This window comes from Cyprinodon tularosa, unplaced genomic scaffold (genome assembly GCF_016077235.1).
Source record: "Cyprinodon tularosa strain WSP-4 unplaced genomic scaffold, ASM1607723v1 ctg716, whole genome shotgun sequence".
NCBI lineage: Eukaryota > Metazoa > Chordata > Actinopteri > Cyprinodontiformes > Cyprinodontidae > Cyprinodon > Cyprinodon tularosa.
This window is the reverse complement of record NW_024039470.1, coordinates 408,311-426,289: the sequence shown is the minus strand read 5'-3', so window position 1 is coordinate 426,289 and position 17,979 is coordinate 408,311. Positions and strand designations below refer to the sequence as shown.

The window sequence follows — 17,979 nt, the reverse complement described above, 5'->3', positions numbered from 1 at the left end:
ATTGCAGAGCCAAAGACATGATACAATCAAGTGGTTTTCCTTTGATAGAAAACTTAACTAACCTGTCTGGATGATCTAATTGTCTGTAAAGTTCTCTGAGATACTGTGCTGTGAATCGATGCTACATAAACTGTGTTTCAGATTTTATAGGAGCAGCAGCTTCGTTTAGAGAAGGCTAAATCAAATCGTTCCAATAATGGCTCTACAGGAGAAATGTAAATGCTGGAGCCTGAACAACCACTCCGCAATGGATTTACAGCAAAATCTTGTCTAACAAAAGGTTGGTAATATCTATTGGCAGGCCTTATTAAAGGCGTATGGAAGCTATTTCTAATGGCACGGAGGAAAACAGGCCGAGCTTGTGTCTTCATGCTGCGTCTGCAGACAATCTTCGGCAGCAGAGTGAGAGTCGTGTCTGTTGTTGTGCCAGATATCCTCAGCCTCTTTTCTCTCCAAAAGCAAAATCTTAAACAAGAGCTCCTGTCAGGCCCTAAAAGCTCCATGCTGGTGTTAATCAAGACAATGTCCCTGATGGATAAAGACATCAGCTAGGGGAGCCCGTGGGGGGATGTTTTGCTGTATTTGATGAGAACGTCCTGTGGGAAGATGGAGCAGCATGCAGTGTTTGTATGAGAGGAGGGAGGGCAGGGGGGTTTCCTTCCATGTACTTCATCGTCACTGAAGAGGGAACATTCACACACCTTTGGGACGGAGCTCAACCGTTGTACCAGGGTACAACCAGCCCTGGCTGTACCCTGGCTGAGATTCAGCTCAGACTGCCTGGTTTATTCCTCGGTTTAACCCTTAAAGGAACACGTTTGACTTCAGTATTACAACCATGCATGTTGCTATAGAAACCCTGCTGTAGTACTAACTCCTCAGAAAGAATAGGATACAAGGTGCTGATTGAGTACGTCCGTCCATCATTCTGAAACTCCCAGGACTGAAGGGTAGCGGTTCTTCCACTTACTTCTGTGTCCATCCTAAAAATCCCTTTCAGTGGAAACCCCCCAGAGTGAGGCCTCCAGAAAGCATCCTGATCAGATGTTGGACATAACTGAGTAGAGTAAAAGCAGATCCACTCAAAGCTCCCCTTCAGAACCCTCAACATCTCCTTCTTTACTGGTTTAAGGGTCAAAACGTAGATACTGAGCTTGTAATGCCAGAGCTCTGCTTTTGGCTCAGCTGTTTCCTCAACACAACAGAGCATTTAATCCATCTAGACATCACAACACATAAAGATACCTGAGCTCCTTCCCATGAGGAGCAGCTCTCTCAAAAAAACATAATTGGTGAAATAATGTGTTGTGGCAGCGTTCCGGGACACGAGTCGGCCGGTTTGGATTGAAGAGAATCGTTGTGGGGAGTTAGTGGAAGATGACGTCTTTGATCTCTAACTGGTTGAAACAGGACTTAAGAAGAGTTGCAGCCAGATGGCAGCTATTGTGAATGATAGAGCAGGATACAGCTGCACTCCTGCCAGTGTTGCATTTAAATGCAATCGAATTAGTACTTTGAGTTATTTTCATGTTCTTGGAGAACTTTACAGTACAATTTTATATTTGATTTACTGTAACTCCACAAAGTGACCATAGGAGCTAGCCTTACATTATTCTCTACATGCTCCTTTAAAGGAAAAGTCCGCTCATATTCAGAATTCAAACTTCTGAAAGTTCTTTAAATATGAAATTATTCCATCCTGTTCAGTAAATGATCAGTGTTTTTAATTCAGAGTAATTTTCATGTGAATGTGCTTTACTGGAGGCATCCATGTTTGTCAAAGAACACTACTGCCACCTACTGGTTAGTGACGTCACGGTGCGGTATCAGCTGTTGATCAAGTCCCAGTGCTGTATCTGCTGTTTGTCACAACGCGCTATTATCCAAGTCATCTTGAAAACATTCTTCTTCCAAATGTTGGCTACATATTACGGGTTTTTTCTCTGGCCAGAAGTTCGATGGCAAATCCTCCCTCTTCAAGTTGGCGATCCAACGACCAACCCGTCCGTGGAGGATCAGGAATCAGAAAGGTGGAATAACTCTTTTTTTCACTTTTACCCGATGTATTCCAGCATCCAGCTGCCATGCACGTGGGCATTGTCAGTTTCACTATAGCTCTGGTGAATTCCAATGGTGAAGTCCTCTGGAAATCTTCAATAATTGTTGTTGATTGCAGATGTGTCTAGTAGTTCCCATTGATTTTGCTCGTAATCAGGTACTGATTAACGCTAAATTCATTAAATCGCCGTGAACGTACCAGTTTTAGGTATAAATAATGATCCATTGATTATTCCTGGCTGACCGGACTTTTCCTTTAATAAATAAGGAACTCTGTGTCTCTGTGTCAGTTCATTCAGGACAGACCTCAGTTGATCACACCAGATGTTGACTCACTCTAGGCTTGGGCTATGTTTATTTTTGTTTAAAGGAGACTCTTTTCTGTCCACTGTTGCCACATGCATGCTCAGTATGAATGACTCGATGGAGCTGATGGTCCAGTGGCACTACATGCTGCTGTATGTCTTCAGCATTTTTCATAATCAACCTAATTTTTCTGAGATCAGAACTAGAATCATGACAAAATTATACCTTGTTTTCTTGCTTAGAGTATTAATATACCTTTAGAATAAAAATGAAAGAACATGTTTAGAACTGTCTTTAAGTGTGTGGTTACAACTGGACGAGGCTGACTATAAGCAGTATTTCTATAATGTTACTTTCACACTGGGAGCGATTTGAGCAGCAGATGCAGCCGGTTTACTGTACACGCAAGTTGTCGTACATCTTGTTGCAGCAAAAGGTCCTGCAACACATCTCAAGCAGCAGGAGCCGACATTTTGACGTATCTGAGCATCTGTTGAGCATGACGCGCTTCCCAAGCAGCAGCTGCTGGAGTTGTGTCAGAGGCATCAGACACATCTGGACACACGATCTGACCCTAATGTCGACAAGCATCAAACATGAAGCAGCAGACGCTTTTTTGCTGCTGAAATCGTGTTTGTTGAGAACGTAGCATTAATGAGGTGCCTATAACTGTCATGCAGTGTTTTGGGTGACATCTGTTTCAACGAGCTGACATCATGGAAAATCAACCTTTGAACGTTAAACTATGTCATAACGCTAAAAATGCCCAAAGAGCTATTTTGTTAAATTCATGCATGTCCCTGAATAAATTAATTCTGCTCTCTCAGCAGCTCCATTCTACATAAAGCAGTGATTACCCAACCCATCCAGGAAGCACCTACAGTAGCTTGACTGTGTTGCACCTGCTAACTAGACCCAGTTTCTGCTATTAGTGAGGGGCGAAGTCAGACAGAGCCTGGTCCTTCCTCCGTAAATGGAAATTAGGAAGGGGGCGTGATCGATACTAAATAAGTAGCGAATGCCGTGATTTTTTCATGGTTCTTCGAGATAATTGGAGTTTTTGTTTCCCAAAGATCGATAAATGGATGTTTGTGGATACAGTTGTGCTTATTTTGCTGTTCAGACATTTACAACAGGCAAAACTGCGCTTCGGCGCAACTGAGATACATGAAAATGTGACAATCATGTTTCAGATCAGTTTCAGTATCAGCTGTGTTTTTAAATGAGTAGATAGATATCAAATTAGTCCTGGCTTCACTTTCTCCTCTGTTGGTTGCAGATGGTGTTGTAGTATTTGTAGACTGCTTTACAGTTAGTCATTGTTCAACTGGCCCGGAGCTCGTCTGAGTGGCTGTGTTTCCTGGACGGTGCTGCCTTTTTGTATTACTGCTTCTGTCTCCTTGAACCCCAGTCGGCCTCAGCAGATGGCCGCTCACACGGGAGTTTTTCCTCTCCACTGTCGCTACAAGCATGCTTAGTGTGAGGGATTGCCTTCGAGTCAAGAGTCCATGCAATCAGCTGGTTTTCCTTAGATAGAAAACTTTGAATCAATCTGACTGGATGATCTGGTGAACTGGAAAGTACCTTGAGATGACATGTGTTGTAAATTGGTGCTATAGAAATAAACTGAATTGAAATTGAACTTGTTCTAAATGTAACAATAAAGCTTCACCTTTAGCAGTAAGCTCGTTATACTATCTGATTGTTTGAATTTACCTATGAAACATAATATTGTATCTAAAAAGAATCTCATGTCTCCTTTATGAAATTTCCACCTCTAGTCAAGCACACATTCTTCCCATAATCAGGACAAAAGTAGTAATGGAAAAAAGAGGAAAATTTAGCTGAATTCCGCATCAAAATGCAGGAAACAGCGTTTCAGAGAATCTAAATTTCATATTTGCTGCATGTGTTACACCAAGGTGTAAACCCAATAAAATACTCCTAGCTAAAAGCTTCATATAGAAACTACTGCATATGGCCTTTCTTTTCCAAGGTCTATCACATTAGATGTTTGGGAATGTTGGAGTTACCAAAGAAACTGAACTCAAGTCTTCATTTGAAGGGCATGTAATGGTAAAGGCATCATTTGACTCCGTTTCTTATCATTTCACTTTGCCTGATAGTAACCTTTGTTGGAGGATCGGAAAGTGGGACAAAAATGCAACAAACCAATATATGAAGAGAGCAATAGTGTTTCAAGCGGCGAACAGAAGCCTCCTGGGATCAGAGAAGCAGTACTCACTCATCGTCTGGCGTTAGCTGCACTGGTTCGTTGGTAAACTGCGTGTCAAAGTTTTCCAAGCCAAACTCATCAGAGCTTTGAGGTTTGAAGGGCGGCGTCATCTCTTTCTTTTCCAGCTGAAGAAAAACAAACCCATTAACATGTCATCATCATCATCATCATCATCATCATCATCATCATCATACGATGACCATAGAGAAAAGAAAAAGACAGCGGTAAGCATCATTTTAATTTGTTTTCAATGCAGCCTTTATCTTCTGTTTCTCATTGCTGCAGTTTTACTTAAATTATTTTTTCAATTTACCTCGGTAAAACGAAGCCATTTATAAAACAACATATTCCTTCAGTGAGTTCCTAAAGGGAGTAAAATATGTATTTTGGCAAGGCATTAAATATTGAGGCTGCAGCCTCTCAGAGTGTCCCTGTATCTGAATAGCATTAATCAGCTTGAGACTGAGGGTTAATCTAGTCCTTTTGTCACGTTCACATGGTGGACTGAGCTGCTCACGATTTCCTTCAAAACACTAACATAGCTGGAGAACAGCAATGCTGGAAATATGATGGTTTTTTTCCCTTTTTCTACGCTCAATGCCACTAATCTTCCTGCCTTTTGTTACCAATGTAGAAAAAGTCCCAGAAATATTTGTCCTTCATGTCTCTCATCAGAACTTAATATGTTTTTCCCACCTTCGAACTTTTGTAGTTTTTCCTGCTCATCTGCTGCTAAAGCTGCGCCTCAGAGCTGCTGTGTGATTGTAAATTTGCTTAAAATCAGTGGAAGCTTTCCTGTTGCAGCAAACTCAAAACACTGGATGTTTTTGTTTGACCCAAAGCATGTCGGAGGAAAGGAAAAAAACAGCCTTGCACATGTTAAATGGTTAAGCAAACATAAACACTGTTCTATTCCGTCTTTATGCTCAGATGTGCTGCAGAAAAAAACAAAATAAAGAGTGATTTTTTGGGAAGTGTCGGCAGTGACGGCAGGACCGCTCATGGATAGAAAAACAACAGCATGCTGGATGTAGAGGCAGTAGAATAATTGAGCTGCAGTGATTCAGCTGGGAGAGTTTTTGTCTGCTGTGTTTCCATGGTTTCACATCACTAACTCACCCTTTTCAAATCTGTGCTGGGGACATTTTCCTAGAACACTAACATGTACTCCGTTTCCTTCCTCATACTGTTTGGGACGGTTTGCTCGGTCACGACTGGGGCGGGGGGGCTTAACCCGAGGAGAAGACTGAAAAACCTTTTCAGCTACATTTTAAGTTTGACAGAGCGAGGTGATATCTGAACCAAAACTCCCAGTTTCTTTAAAAACGAACATTAATAGCACCAGAATGGCAAAATACCAGGATTAGCTAAACCAATTCATGAGTTTCAGGTGAACGAATCCTGCTGCAGAGACCAGTGTTGTTTCTCAGTTCACAAGAACGCAGGTATGGACTCGTGTTCTCGCCAAGTATGTTCTTGAGAAGAACAGAAAAGTCTGGACTCTGGGAGAACGGGAGGACGCAAAAATAGGGTGGACTCTATTTTTAAGGGGAATGCAAGTGATCAAAAACGGTAACTTGCCCTATATAGGCTTAAGGTCACAACTGATGGGTTAATGGATATAGACAGAGATAAGCTGAGAAACCACTGTGGGCCAAAGCTGCCTGCCTCTGTGTCCAGAAACATGACCTATGAATGAAGGAAACACCAAGGAGCTCCCCAGAGGGAGGGAATGGGGAAAAGTTGGGAGCCTTCCATAAAGTGCAAATCAGTAGGGGCTCTTTTGCCAAAAGAAGGAAATGTGTCAGCGGTCAACAAAGTTCTATCCGAATAGTCCTGGCAATAAAAGAGAAGCTAGGAAGAGCAAGGAGGCTTGCAGGATCCCAATGTTCCTATCTGTCATGGTTTACCCACAATCCTTCTCTGGACATACACCTGCAACTTTTTTTTTTTTTATATAATTTTTTATTTAGAAAGACAGATTTCCATTACATCAGTAATCACAGCTTCATGCATTCAAGATTATAACTAAAGATATAGGCAGAAAGTCCAAGTGATTTTGTCCATGTTGCCTTTCTGGTATTTTTAACAGAATATCACTAACTTAGTTGTAAAGATAACAAAAAATGAACAGAATTAAACAGTAATGGGGATTGCACCACTCAAGTAATAAAAACCACAAAGACATTAGAGGGCAAGACATATTTCAGAATAACAATCAAATGAAGTCGGATCTAATTGGTTTCACGTACTCAGTCCATTTGGACCAAATCTTATAAAACTTTTCTTTTTCTAATTGGAGGGAAAAACAGATCCTTTCCATCACATAAATCTGGTAAACAATTTCAATCCATTCATCAATAGTGGGTGGGTCTGGTTTCATCCATTTCCTCGTGATGGCCTTCTTACTGGCAGCCAGTAGTGTAGCCAGAAGTTTTTTGTCTTTGTTAGTCCTTGTGTCCAATTGTAGATTTCCCAGGTACAATGCTTCACATTTTAATGGAATACTTACATTGAATATATTTTCAATATGTTTGTGGAACTCTTCCCAATATGGTTTTATTACCTGACAGTCCCAAAAAATGTGAAAGTGGTTCGCTCCTTCAGACCCACAGAGTCTCCAGCAGGCGTCCCCATTGTTTTGATATCGTCTCTGAATGGGTGTAACAAAAAATCGCATAATGTTTTTCCAGCCGAACTCCCGCCATGTGTTTGATCTGGTCGAGACCCACTGCAATTGACAAACATCCTCCCAGCTCTCTTGTGAGATTTTAACCTTAATTTCTTTTTCCCACTTCCTCTTTATGTATTCTGTATTCTCTTGTTTAGACAGCTGTATGGCCTTATATAATTTGGAGATGATTTTGCCGTCTGATCCGGGTTTAATTAGTGATAAAAATGCCTCCATGAAACTTGACTCGCTCTTTTTCAGCACCTCTTTAAGGTTACTGTTGAAATAGTGTCTCACCTGCAAGTACCTAAAGAAATCCTCTTTTCCCAGTTTATGATCTTTCTGTAAGGTTTCAAAACTTTGAAATATCCCTTTGTGGACAAATGAATAGTAGGAAGTTAATCCTTTAGAGATCCATAGTTTGAATCTGTCATCCAGTCTATTTGGTGCAAAATCCGAATCATAGGCACACCACCTCATGATTTTAGACGCGTCTCCTATTCTGCAAATTTTAGCCAATTCCTGCCAGGACTTGAAAAAACTACCTGTTATGGAGTCGTCTGGGATCTGCTGTTCTTCCTGTAATTTATAATCATAAAGAAGGGCTGTTATTGGGATTCCTGTTATTGTCGTGCCTTCTATTTCTTTCCAGGCTGCGGTGTATGATGGTGAACAGAGACAGACTAAAGGTCTCAGCTGGGCTGCATGATAGTATTCCTGTAGACAGGGAAGGCCCATCCCACCCTTTTCTTTTTTTAATTGCAAAGTTCTAAACTTAATTCTGGCCTTTTTACCCTGCCATAAATACCTCGCTATTAATCTATCCCATTCTAAAAACTGTTGAGGTGGGATTTTGACTGGTAGACATTGAAATAAGTAGAGCATCTGTGGAAGGATGTTCATCCTGATGGATTCTATCCGGGAGCTTAAACTTAAAAAAGGAATAACGTTCCATCTATGTAAGTCTGATTTTATTTTCGAATTTAGTGGTCCGTAATTTTTATCAAACAGTTTTGAGAGGTCTTTCGGTAGTGAAACACCCAAATATTTGATAGATTCAGCCTCCCAATTCCAATTGTACATAGTTTTAATTGAAGGTGGTGGATCATAGTTAAATATTAATACCTGAGTTTTATTTATATTTATTCTATAACCAGAAATTAAACTGAACTCTTCGAGCAACATCATCAGTTTTGGTATAGTCTGTGTGGGCTGTGTTATACTTATCAATAGATCGTCAGCGAACAAGGATAGTTTTTGCTCCCCAGATGTCATCGTAACCCCTTTTATATCCGGCCTCTGCCTGATCAGTTGGCTCATGGGCTCAATAAACAAGGCGAAGAGAAGTGGCGACGCACAACACCCCTGTCTCGTTCCCCTTTCCAAGATGAATGAGTTTGTCAGGTCTCCGTTAATTTTAATTCTAGCCGTTGGTTTACTATACAACGATCTAAATGTGTCAATTATTGTTGTATGAAATCCAAATTTTGAGAGCACTTTATATAAAAACGACCATCCCACCGAATCAAATGCTTTCTCTGCGTCTAGGCTTAATATCAACGCCTCTAGTTTTTGCTGTGTGATTTCTCTCATAATGTGCAATGTTTTCCTGATATTATCTTGGGTCTGTCTTTGTCTGACAAAGCCAATCTGGTCCTTGTGTATTAGAGCTGGTAATATGACTTCTATTCTTTTTGATAATATGGAGGTGAAAATTTTATAGTCATTGTTTAGGAGACTTACAGGGCGATAACTCCCGCAATCCAACTTGTCTTTCCCTTCCTTGGGTATGATTGAAATCACTGCCTCTCGCCATGAGGGGGGAATGTTTTTATTTTCTAAAACCCAGTTGAATGTTTTCTCTAATATAGGAATTAATTGGTCTTGCATAACTTTATACCATTCTGTAGTGAATCCATCTGTCCCTGGAGATTTTCCCTTCTTGGTTCTCTTGATTGCTGATTGAATTTCCTCTTTTGTAATTTTGGATATTAATTTCTTATTTTGTTCGTCAGTGATCGTTGGAAGATTGATCTCTTCCAGGAAGGTATTGATCTGACTGTCGCTGCTTGTATTTGGTTGGGTATATAGTGTTTTATAGTATTATTGGAAGCAGTTTTTGATCTCTTCTGGATTAGTTTCTATTTTCTTTGTTACATTGTTTCTTATTTTGTGTATAGTTCTGTTGGCTTGTTGTTTTCTTAACCTATATGATAAAAGTTTCAGGGATTTTCCATTTGTCTCATAGTATTGGTGTTTTATAAAAGTAAGCTTTTTTTGGATTTCATGAGTGTTTATTTCTTCTATTTCTTTTTTTAGTTTTTTAATTTTATGTTTGGTATTGTCACCTTTGGGAGACTTTGTATGTTCTCTCTGTAGTCTTTTCAGATCCTCTTCTAATTCCTGCAGTTTATTTTCTCTGATTCTTTTCTCATATGATGTTATGGATATGATTTTACCCCTAATCACTGCTTTTAAAGCATCCCAGACTATAGGAGGAGTCACTTCATCGTTATCGTTTTTTTCTAAATATAAGTTAATTTCACGTTTTAGTTTGTCCTTGATTTCGGTTTTGTTCATAATGTTAGAGTTCAGTCTCAACAGAGTGGACCTTCTCCTGTTATTCAGCTGGATTGAGATGTATATGGGCCCATGATCTGAAAGAGAGTTAGGTCCTATTTCAGAGCTATTTACCCTAAAAAGATCTCCCTTGAACATAAAGAAGTAATCTATGCGGGAGTAGACATTGTGAGCGTGTGAGTAGTGTGAATAATCTCGTTTATTCGGGTTTCTTTCTCTCCAAACGTCCACGAGCCCCAGCTCACTCATCCAGGTATTTAATCTCCTGCTAATGTTTTTTGTATCGGGTTTCCCATTTGATGAATCAACTTTTGGATTTAGTCTGATGTTAAAATCTCCAGAATCCCCTTTCTTTTTGTTGTCATTACATCGACTATTTTTTTTATAAAAGGACCAGTCACTTCCAGGTGGAATATACACGTTAAGGAGAGTTATCACGATTCCTTCTATTTTTCCTATAACCATTACAAATCTTCCTTCATTGTCGTTATATTCTGAGATGTGCTCGTAATTTACAGCTTTGGATATGAGGGTCGCCACTCCTCTTCGCCTCCCTGATCCATGTGAGGAGAAGTAAACATGCTTAAATCCTCGTTTATTTAGTTTAACATGTTCTGATTCGTTTAGGTGCGTCTCTTGCAAAAAAGCAACTTGTATTTTATCTTTTTTTAATTTTGATAAGATTCTTTCCCTCTTAACTGGATTGAGTACTCCATTTATATTAAATGATGCTACTTTTAAAGATCCATTTTGCATCTATGTGAATTCCCCTCCATCTCACTCAGAAATCTGGTGCATTTCCCCCTCCCCGCGAGAACCAGCAGGGAACAAACAATGAACATAATAAACATAAAACTGAACAGTGTGTGTCCATATAACTTCCTAGGTAGGGGTCTATTAACCTGACCCTGTTGATTCCCCACAAGGGGTTCGAAGGGAAAACTCCCCCTCCTCCGACCGGAGGGAGGGGCCCTTACCTGCCACAGTCGCGTGTCGGGAAAAAAAAAAGAAAAAGTCCCGATCAAACCGGATTATTCTATAATTAGTTTCCACCACTAGCTACGGATCTGGTTTAAGATGTTTCACAGTTCGTCCCGCCGTCCTTAGTTTGGAGAGGATCCGCTAGGTCCCGGAGGGAGCCGCAGATGTTCTCATGAAGGCTCGCAGCTTCTCCTTGTAACCGGCACCGCGGCCGGCTTTGAATGCGCCTCTCGCCTCTCGTCTCTCCACTCTCGTCCAGGACAGTTGCTGCACCTTCTCCATGAGCGTCTCCGGAGGTTTGATGATTGACACAGTGAAGCCTCGTCTCAACAGGTCCTCTGATGCCTCCTCTGCCGTATCGTAAGTTTTGGTTCCCTCTTCATATCGAACGCGCAGCTTTGCGGGGAAGAGGGTCTGGAAGTGGATGTTGTTTTCCTTCAAAACTTTGCGGATCTCTGTATATTCTCTTCTTCTTTTAAGTATGAGTGGTGGATAGTCATGGTCCAGGTTTATGTGGTTTTCGTGCCATTCAAACCCCATCCTGTGCCAGGCCCTGCGGAGTATCATCTCTTTAGTTTTGAAGCTTAAGAACTTAATAATGATGGAGCGTGGTTGCGCGTCGGCTGGTGGCTGCGGTCCCACTGACCGATGAGCTCTTTCAATGTGAAGTTCAGGGGTGTCCTCATTTAACTCAAGACCTTGGCGTAGCAGGGTTTCGACGAATGAGATCATGGTCGATTCCTTCTCGGATCCCTCCGGTACCCCATACATCCTTATATTTTCGCGTCTGGATCTGCTCTCTAGATCCGTCAGTTTGTCCTCCATCTTAGCGTGTAGCTTTAGCATAGCCGTGATGACCTCCTCCGTATTTTGAATCCTTTCTTCTGCCTTCTCCATACGCCCCTCCACCTCCTCCATTCTTGTGTTTATCTTAGCAATTTCTTCTTTTATCGTCTCTAATTGTTCTTTACACTGCATGAAAAGTGAGATTTTCGTCCCCGTAAACCCCTGTAAACTCCCGCAGATCTGCCTGATTTTCGTCAGTTTCCGACAATTTGCAACCCGTGCTTGTCCGCGTTTGTCGTGCCACAAATTGTCGGAAACGTACCGTGACGTATGTGGAGAGTGATCAGCTGTACTAATGGCCCTAATTAGCATATGAATACAGCAAACCCGCGTGGCTGGCCAAGTCTGGCTTGAATAACCTTCTCAGTATTGGCTGAAACCACTATTCTCAAACAAGTAAAATCGCTCGTGATTGGCAGCAAAACCACACGTGGCCACGCCAGAATTTAATTTTCTTACTGAGTATTGGACGGAACCACTTCTTTTTAAACAAGTAAAGTCGCTCGTGATTGGTTGGCATATATATATATTTACATATAAATTTACATATATATATTTATTCATATATATATATATATATATATATTCATTCATATATTTATTCAATCATATAGTGTGTATTTATGTTATCCTACACTACTACACAATTATTATGCTACCATCAAGGACATGAATGAATTTATACAGGAAATGAAGATTTGCCAGGAAGCTGTTTATGCAAAGAAAGAGCTTTATTGAAACACAACTATATACAACGCGTATCCAAACACATGCGTTTCTAAAAATTAAAACTCCATGAACGGTCCGTTTGCTTCCTCGGGGTTGGAGGTAACTGGCAGCATTCCCTCCGAGGCAGGTCCGATGTGCAGACGCCTACTGTGCGTGGCCCTGTACTTCGGCATCGCTTCTAACCGGGACTGCAGCTTAACACAGAGTTCAGTGAGATCCGGCCTACGAAATGGCGGCGACCGTACAATCCATCCAGAGACACCGCCGAGGAAGGCGGACTTCCAGAGTTCCACTTCCTCATCTGCTAGCACACTCTGCCTCGCTTTCAGCAGCTGAAAAAAAAAACAATGAATCAGCGCACTGCGTATGGACACAACACATCTATTAATGCACCTGAAAAATAGTCACCAAATAAAGTCTTACCCTCTTTCTTCTGGCCCGACTCCGAGCAGATAGCCTCCGCACGCAGCGTGTGGCTGGCTGCGTATATCTGAAGCTCCTGCGTACCGTCTGAAAATACGTCTTACAGGCAGCTGGAAAACAATTAAATGAGAGTGGTATAAATAAAAAATCAAACGCAAGTCACAGTAACAAGGAAGGAGAAAACATTAAAACAAGTCACTTACACACAATGTCGTCTTTATCAACATCGTGCAAATCTGGACTTGCCGAGATGGGAGGTCTGTGAAAACAAAATGTAAAAGCTATGATCGGTATCCATCCATATACATTGCCTTTTACCGCAGAATGAAAGCATATTCTTTAAATCTTACCCTTGCTCCGGTTCATAGCGCCTGCAATTAGTCTCCGAGTTGTGAAGACGGCGTACTGCTTCCTGTAAATCACAAAAAATACACTTTGATAAAGCTTGTTCTAGCAAGGCTACTATTAGCCGCTATTAGCCGGTAGCTTAGGCTAGGCTGCTTTTAGCTTAGCAGGCAGTAATCGAACATATATTTACCGCTAGCATCTCTTCTTTGAGTTCGTCTTGTTCGATGCAGAGTCGCCATCGCGTCCAAGAGGAGTTTTACCCCGAAATCCAGAAGCTCCAGACCGCTGCACAAAGCAAAGCATACATCTTCCACTGTGGCTGCACACCGCCGTTCTGAGTTTCTTGGAGATCGTAGGGAGCATGCGCGAGATGAACCAGGGTGTCCGCGGATCAATAAAAATAATTAAAAAATCATTCTTTTTTTTTTTTTTTATCAAGGCCTTAATTGGCACTAAAATTATTTAAATATGTTTATCGAAGTATTTATAATTCTTTAATAAAAAATGCTTATAAAAACAATTTCGTCAGATATATTATATCGCTCCAGGCGGAGAAAAAGCTAGAGGATATATATATACGTATATATGTGTGTGTGTGTGTTTACATACATACAGGAGTCATGGAACTCTGCTTGCAGCTCCTTCATATTTCATGTACACTAATAACTTCTGTACATGGTTCTTGATGATGGCATTAAAATCATTTCAAATAGCATTAAAATAGCATTAAATTAGAGTCACTCATTCCTGTATGAACCCTGTGAGTGCTTAATTTAATATGACATATTAAAAAAATCCCACCATCATCCAGCATATGTTCAGTTTCTGCCCAAATATATATGTAGATTTTTGTAACGGGGATAAGGATAATTCAAAACTGCTTTTTTTTGAATGAACTTGTTCACTACTTCCAAACTCAGCATCTCTTTTCATTCCTGTAATAAGAAGTTTCTTTTGAATGGATTTGATTAAAGTTTAAGTCCCTCGGTATAAAATAAATATTTTGATGGAGATGAGAAATTTGCTTCCTCGTTGGTGAATAACCAATAGTTTGGATCCAATCATTTAAATAAACGGTGTTAGTTTTATATATATATATATATATATATACATATATATATATATATACATATATATATATATATATACATACATATACATATATATATATATATACATACATATACATATATATATATATATACATATATATACATATATACATATACATATATATATATATATATATATATATATATATAAGAATTGTGCTATAATTTCTAGTCACCGATCTGTTGCTGCTATATTTTAATTTGACGAACTGGAATTTGTCGATGTTCTTTTTCCTGTTTGGTGCGATTGCAATTGCGGATCTTGACCTGGCCGGACCTTATGACCACAGTGTACCAATCTTCTCATGGCTACTTCCAACAGGATAATGCGCCATGTTATAAAGTAAATCATCTCAGACTCATTTCTTGAAACTTTTCCACTTAAGTAATTGTGAATTGAGCATATTGACAGACAACATTTTATTTTTTATCTTAAATGCAATTTTTTTTTTATAATTACTGCTCTAAATGTATTGCTCTGTCAGCTAAAGATCTGTTTTGGTCTCTATACTTAAATTAAATAAATCAATTCAAGCTAAAATGAAAGAGGCTATACTAAGCCTGATCTCTTTGTATCAGAGAATTTCTTACCCAGAAAGATGTCACTTGGGGTAAAACCCCCCCTGCAACCCTGGTTTGCATTTGTATAGCTCACAGCATGTTCATTTACATGTTAAAGCCTCCCCTAGAATTCCATGGGGGGGAGGCATGGGGGGAACACTGCCTAAGAGAGTCCACGTCAATTTCTGACAATTTACGGGAGTTTTCGGCGAAGCCTGCAAATTGTCGTAAACTGCCGCTAACCTGAAGTTCCACGACAATCTACAGTGCCGCATATTGACGAAAATCCCACTTTTCATGCAGTGTTATTTTCTTAGCGAAACCCTTTTAGTTCCTGCAAGATCAACTCGGTGTCGGTCATTTTTAGGCGCTGTTTCTCGAGGCTTGCTAGCTTCACTCGTTAGCGGCTATTTGTTGCTGCGTCTCTTCTCTCTCACCTTCCTGACTTTAGTCGGCGTTTATGTCTCGAAGTGGTGGTACAGACTTGCCCCCTTTTAAAGTTATTATATTGAGATGTTTACTTGGGTTGTATGGGGGAAATTTCTCTAATTACTCCGGTTCAACCAGGAGCGCTCTCATTATGCGGCCATTGTGATGGTGGTCCAAACCGGAAGCCCACCTGCAACTTTTAGATGTGCCTTTGGTTCAAATTAGGGATGCACGATATAATCGGCCCCCTATTCGGTATCGGCCTTAAAACTGAATATCGGACATCGGCCACCCCACCGATATTTAACCCGATATTTGATCAGCTTCTGAGTTTCTAAAGTCTAAAAAAAAAAATACTAGTTTCTTCTTCTTCCTCAAAAACGTATTTTTTACAGACTTAAAAACTTCTAAAGACGAGGGAAAAAATATTGATACATTAAAATATCACAATATCTTCATATGCTGATATATTGCCATTTAAAAACACCATATCAATCTCTTTTACTAATGAAATATTGCTATATGTCATCGTTATGGTACGAAATCCCCCCCAAAAAACGAAATGTTGCCATATTTTTATATGTTGATATATTGACGCGGTATCAATCTATTTTACTAACAAAATCTCACAAGAATTTGCAAAATATCACGAGAGTTTGTAACAGAACGATGAAATTTCACGAGATTTTGAAAGTAAAATAGATCAATACCGCGTTTTTAAAAATCTATTTGATATCAGCATATGAAAATATATTTGAGTATATTATTTTTCAAAGTGTCAGAAATGGATAACAAAACTGATATTTTCAGTGACTACTTATTTTGTCCAGCTTTAACATCAGTATCGATATCGGTTATCGGCTACATGAGTTTTAAAATATCGGCATATCGGATATCGGCCAAAATCCCAATATCGTGCATCCCTAGTTCAAATGGTAAATGGCATGTACTGATATAGCGCCGTTATTCAAGTCAGGAGACTTGACCAAAGCGCTTTAAACTACATTCATTCACCCATTCATGAACACACTCACACTGATGGTGGCAAGCTACATTGTAGCCACAGCTGCCCTGGGGCCCACTGACAGAAGCGGGGCTGCCGTACACTGGCGCTACCGGGCCCTCTGACCACCATCAGTTGAAGTGTCTTGCCCAAGGACACAACAACAATGAAAGTCAGAGCCGGGGCTTGAACCATCAACCCCTCGATTTCAGGGCAAACTCCTACATCCAACGCCACTGTCGCCCAAGTTCAACACCTGGATCGAGTAGTTAGATGACTGAGAGGACTCTGGAGGAACTGACTGCATACTGAGGAGATAACTCAGCCATCTGATTCAGGTGTGTTGGACCAAGGATGGTTTAAAAATGGCAGGACACTGGCCCCCAGGAACTGGAATTGTCCAGCCCTGCTCTAGAGGAACAGCTTACCTCAGAGATTTTAACAAAATGACATGTACCTACATGAAACTTGTCACCCATCCTTAAGGCTTAAAGCTGCCTGGATTGACAGCAGCAGTACGGAGCTCCATTTCTATGCTGGGTAGGGTTCGTACTGTGGCACAGATAAGGCAGCGCTATAGGGAACTGCCTCACGGTGGGGCCCTTGGCAACCATAAGAACACGCCAACAGCAGCGTTCTGCGGCACGCATGGCCTCAGTAAATTGTTCCCCGATGAACCGTTTGTACTGAAACTGAAATCTGGATTACAATATAAATTGTAGTTGACAATAAAGAAATTGATTGATTGATTGTACTGTTGACCCCATGAAAGGTGAAGCGATCAGCGGTAGGGACAGGAGGTAGGATCTACAGTTTGAGGTATTCAGAGGGAGCCTATGCTTGATGCAGTGGGGATGGGCCTTTTTAGATTAGCTGTTTCGATAAAACAGTTTTGATTATTTGCATTGAAAGTAAAGATTAGTTTAAATGGTCTGACTTTTTAATCTGTGTTCTTACTTTTTTCATGTCACACTGACTGCTGTGCGTTTAGAGAGACAGACAGTGAATTTATTCACTTCTGTTTCTGTGCTTCACAAATTAAAACAACGTCCATATTTGACTGGATCCCACACTTGACTGCAAAATTGTCTGTGTGTTCAGGCCTTAATGGGAGATGGAAAGAAATTTGTCAAAGAAATAATAACGTACCGAACATTAACCTCATATTACTGATCCACTATTTCTGCTGCCAGCATCTTCTAAATATGCATTAGAATTGCATTTCTTTGACCGTCCAAAGACTAACAGAGAAAGGCAACATCTACAACACTATGTAACATCACATGGCAGCTATCCATGCTAGTGTTAAACCTTCATTTTTTTTTTCCACCAAGTTCCAGAAAAATTTGAGCAACAGTCAGCTGGAATTGATTAATTTTAACTATTGTCTATTGCATTTAAAATCCATCCCTCACCAAATTAAATCTATCAGCCTTTTTGTAAAACATAAGCTCAATACACACCGATTTCTAGAAACGATTGAAGGCTTCTTCATATCTGCTGTAAGACACACTGCTGCAGCAGGTTATTCCTATCTACAACTATTAATATCTGCAACAAACTGAAAAATGAAAAGATCTGATTCCCTTTTTGGTATCAGTCGTATCAACAAGTATTTATTTATTGAACTGGATATTGCCAAATTGGAAATAAGCAGTAATGCTAAAAAAAATTAGCGCAATTGTTGCTTAAAGGC

The 17,979-nt window shown here is 40.2% G+C and overlaps 1 protein-coding gene across 2 annotated transcripts in view; it reads right to left on the bottom strand.

The window, feature by feature from the left end:
- prkcz (protein kinase C, zeta) overlaps positions 1-17,979 on the bottom strand; it is a 226,405-nt gene that overhangs the window by 10,760 nt on the left and 197,666 nt on the right. For both annotated transcript variants that reach the window (XM_038269023.1, XM_038269024.1), the window contains one exon: positions 4,610-4,725. In XM_038269023.1, the coding sequence (XP_038124951.1) occupies positions 4,610-4,725 (116 nt within the window). The remainder of the gene's footprint in view (positions 1-4,609; positions 4,726-17,979) is intronic.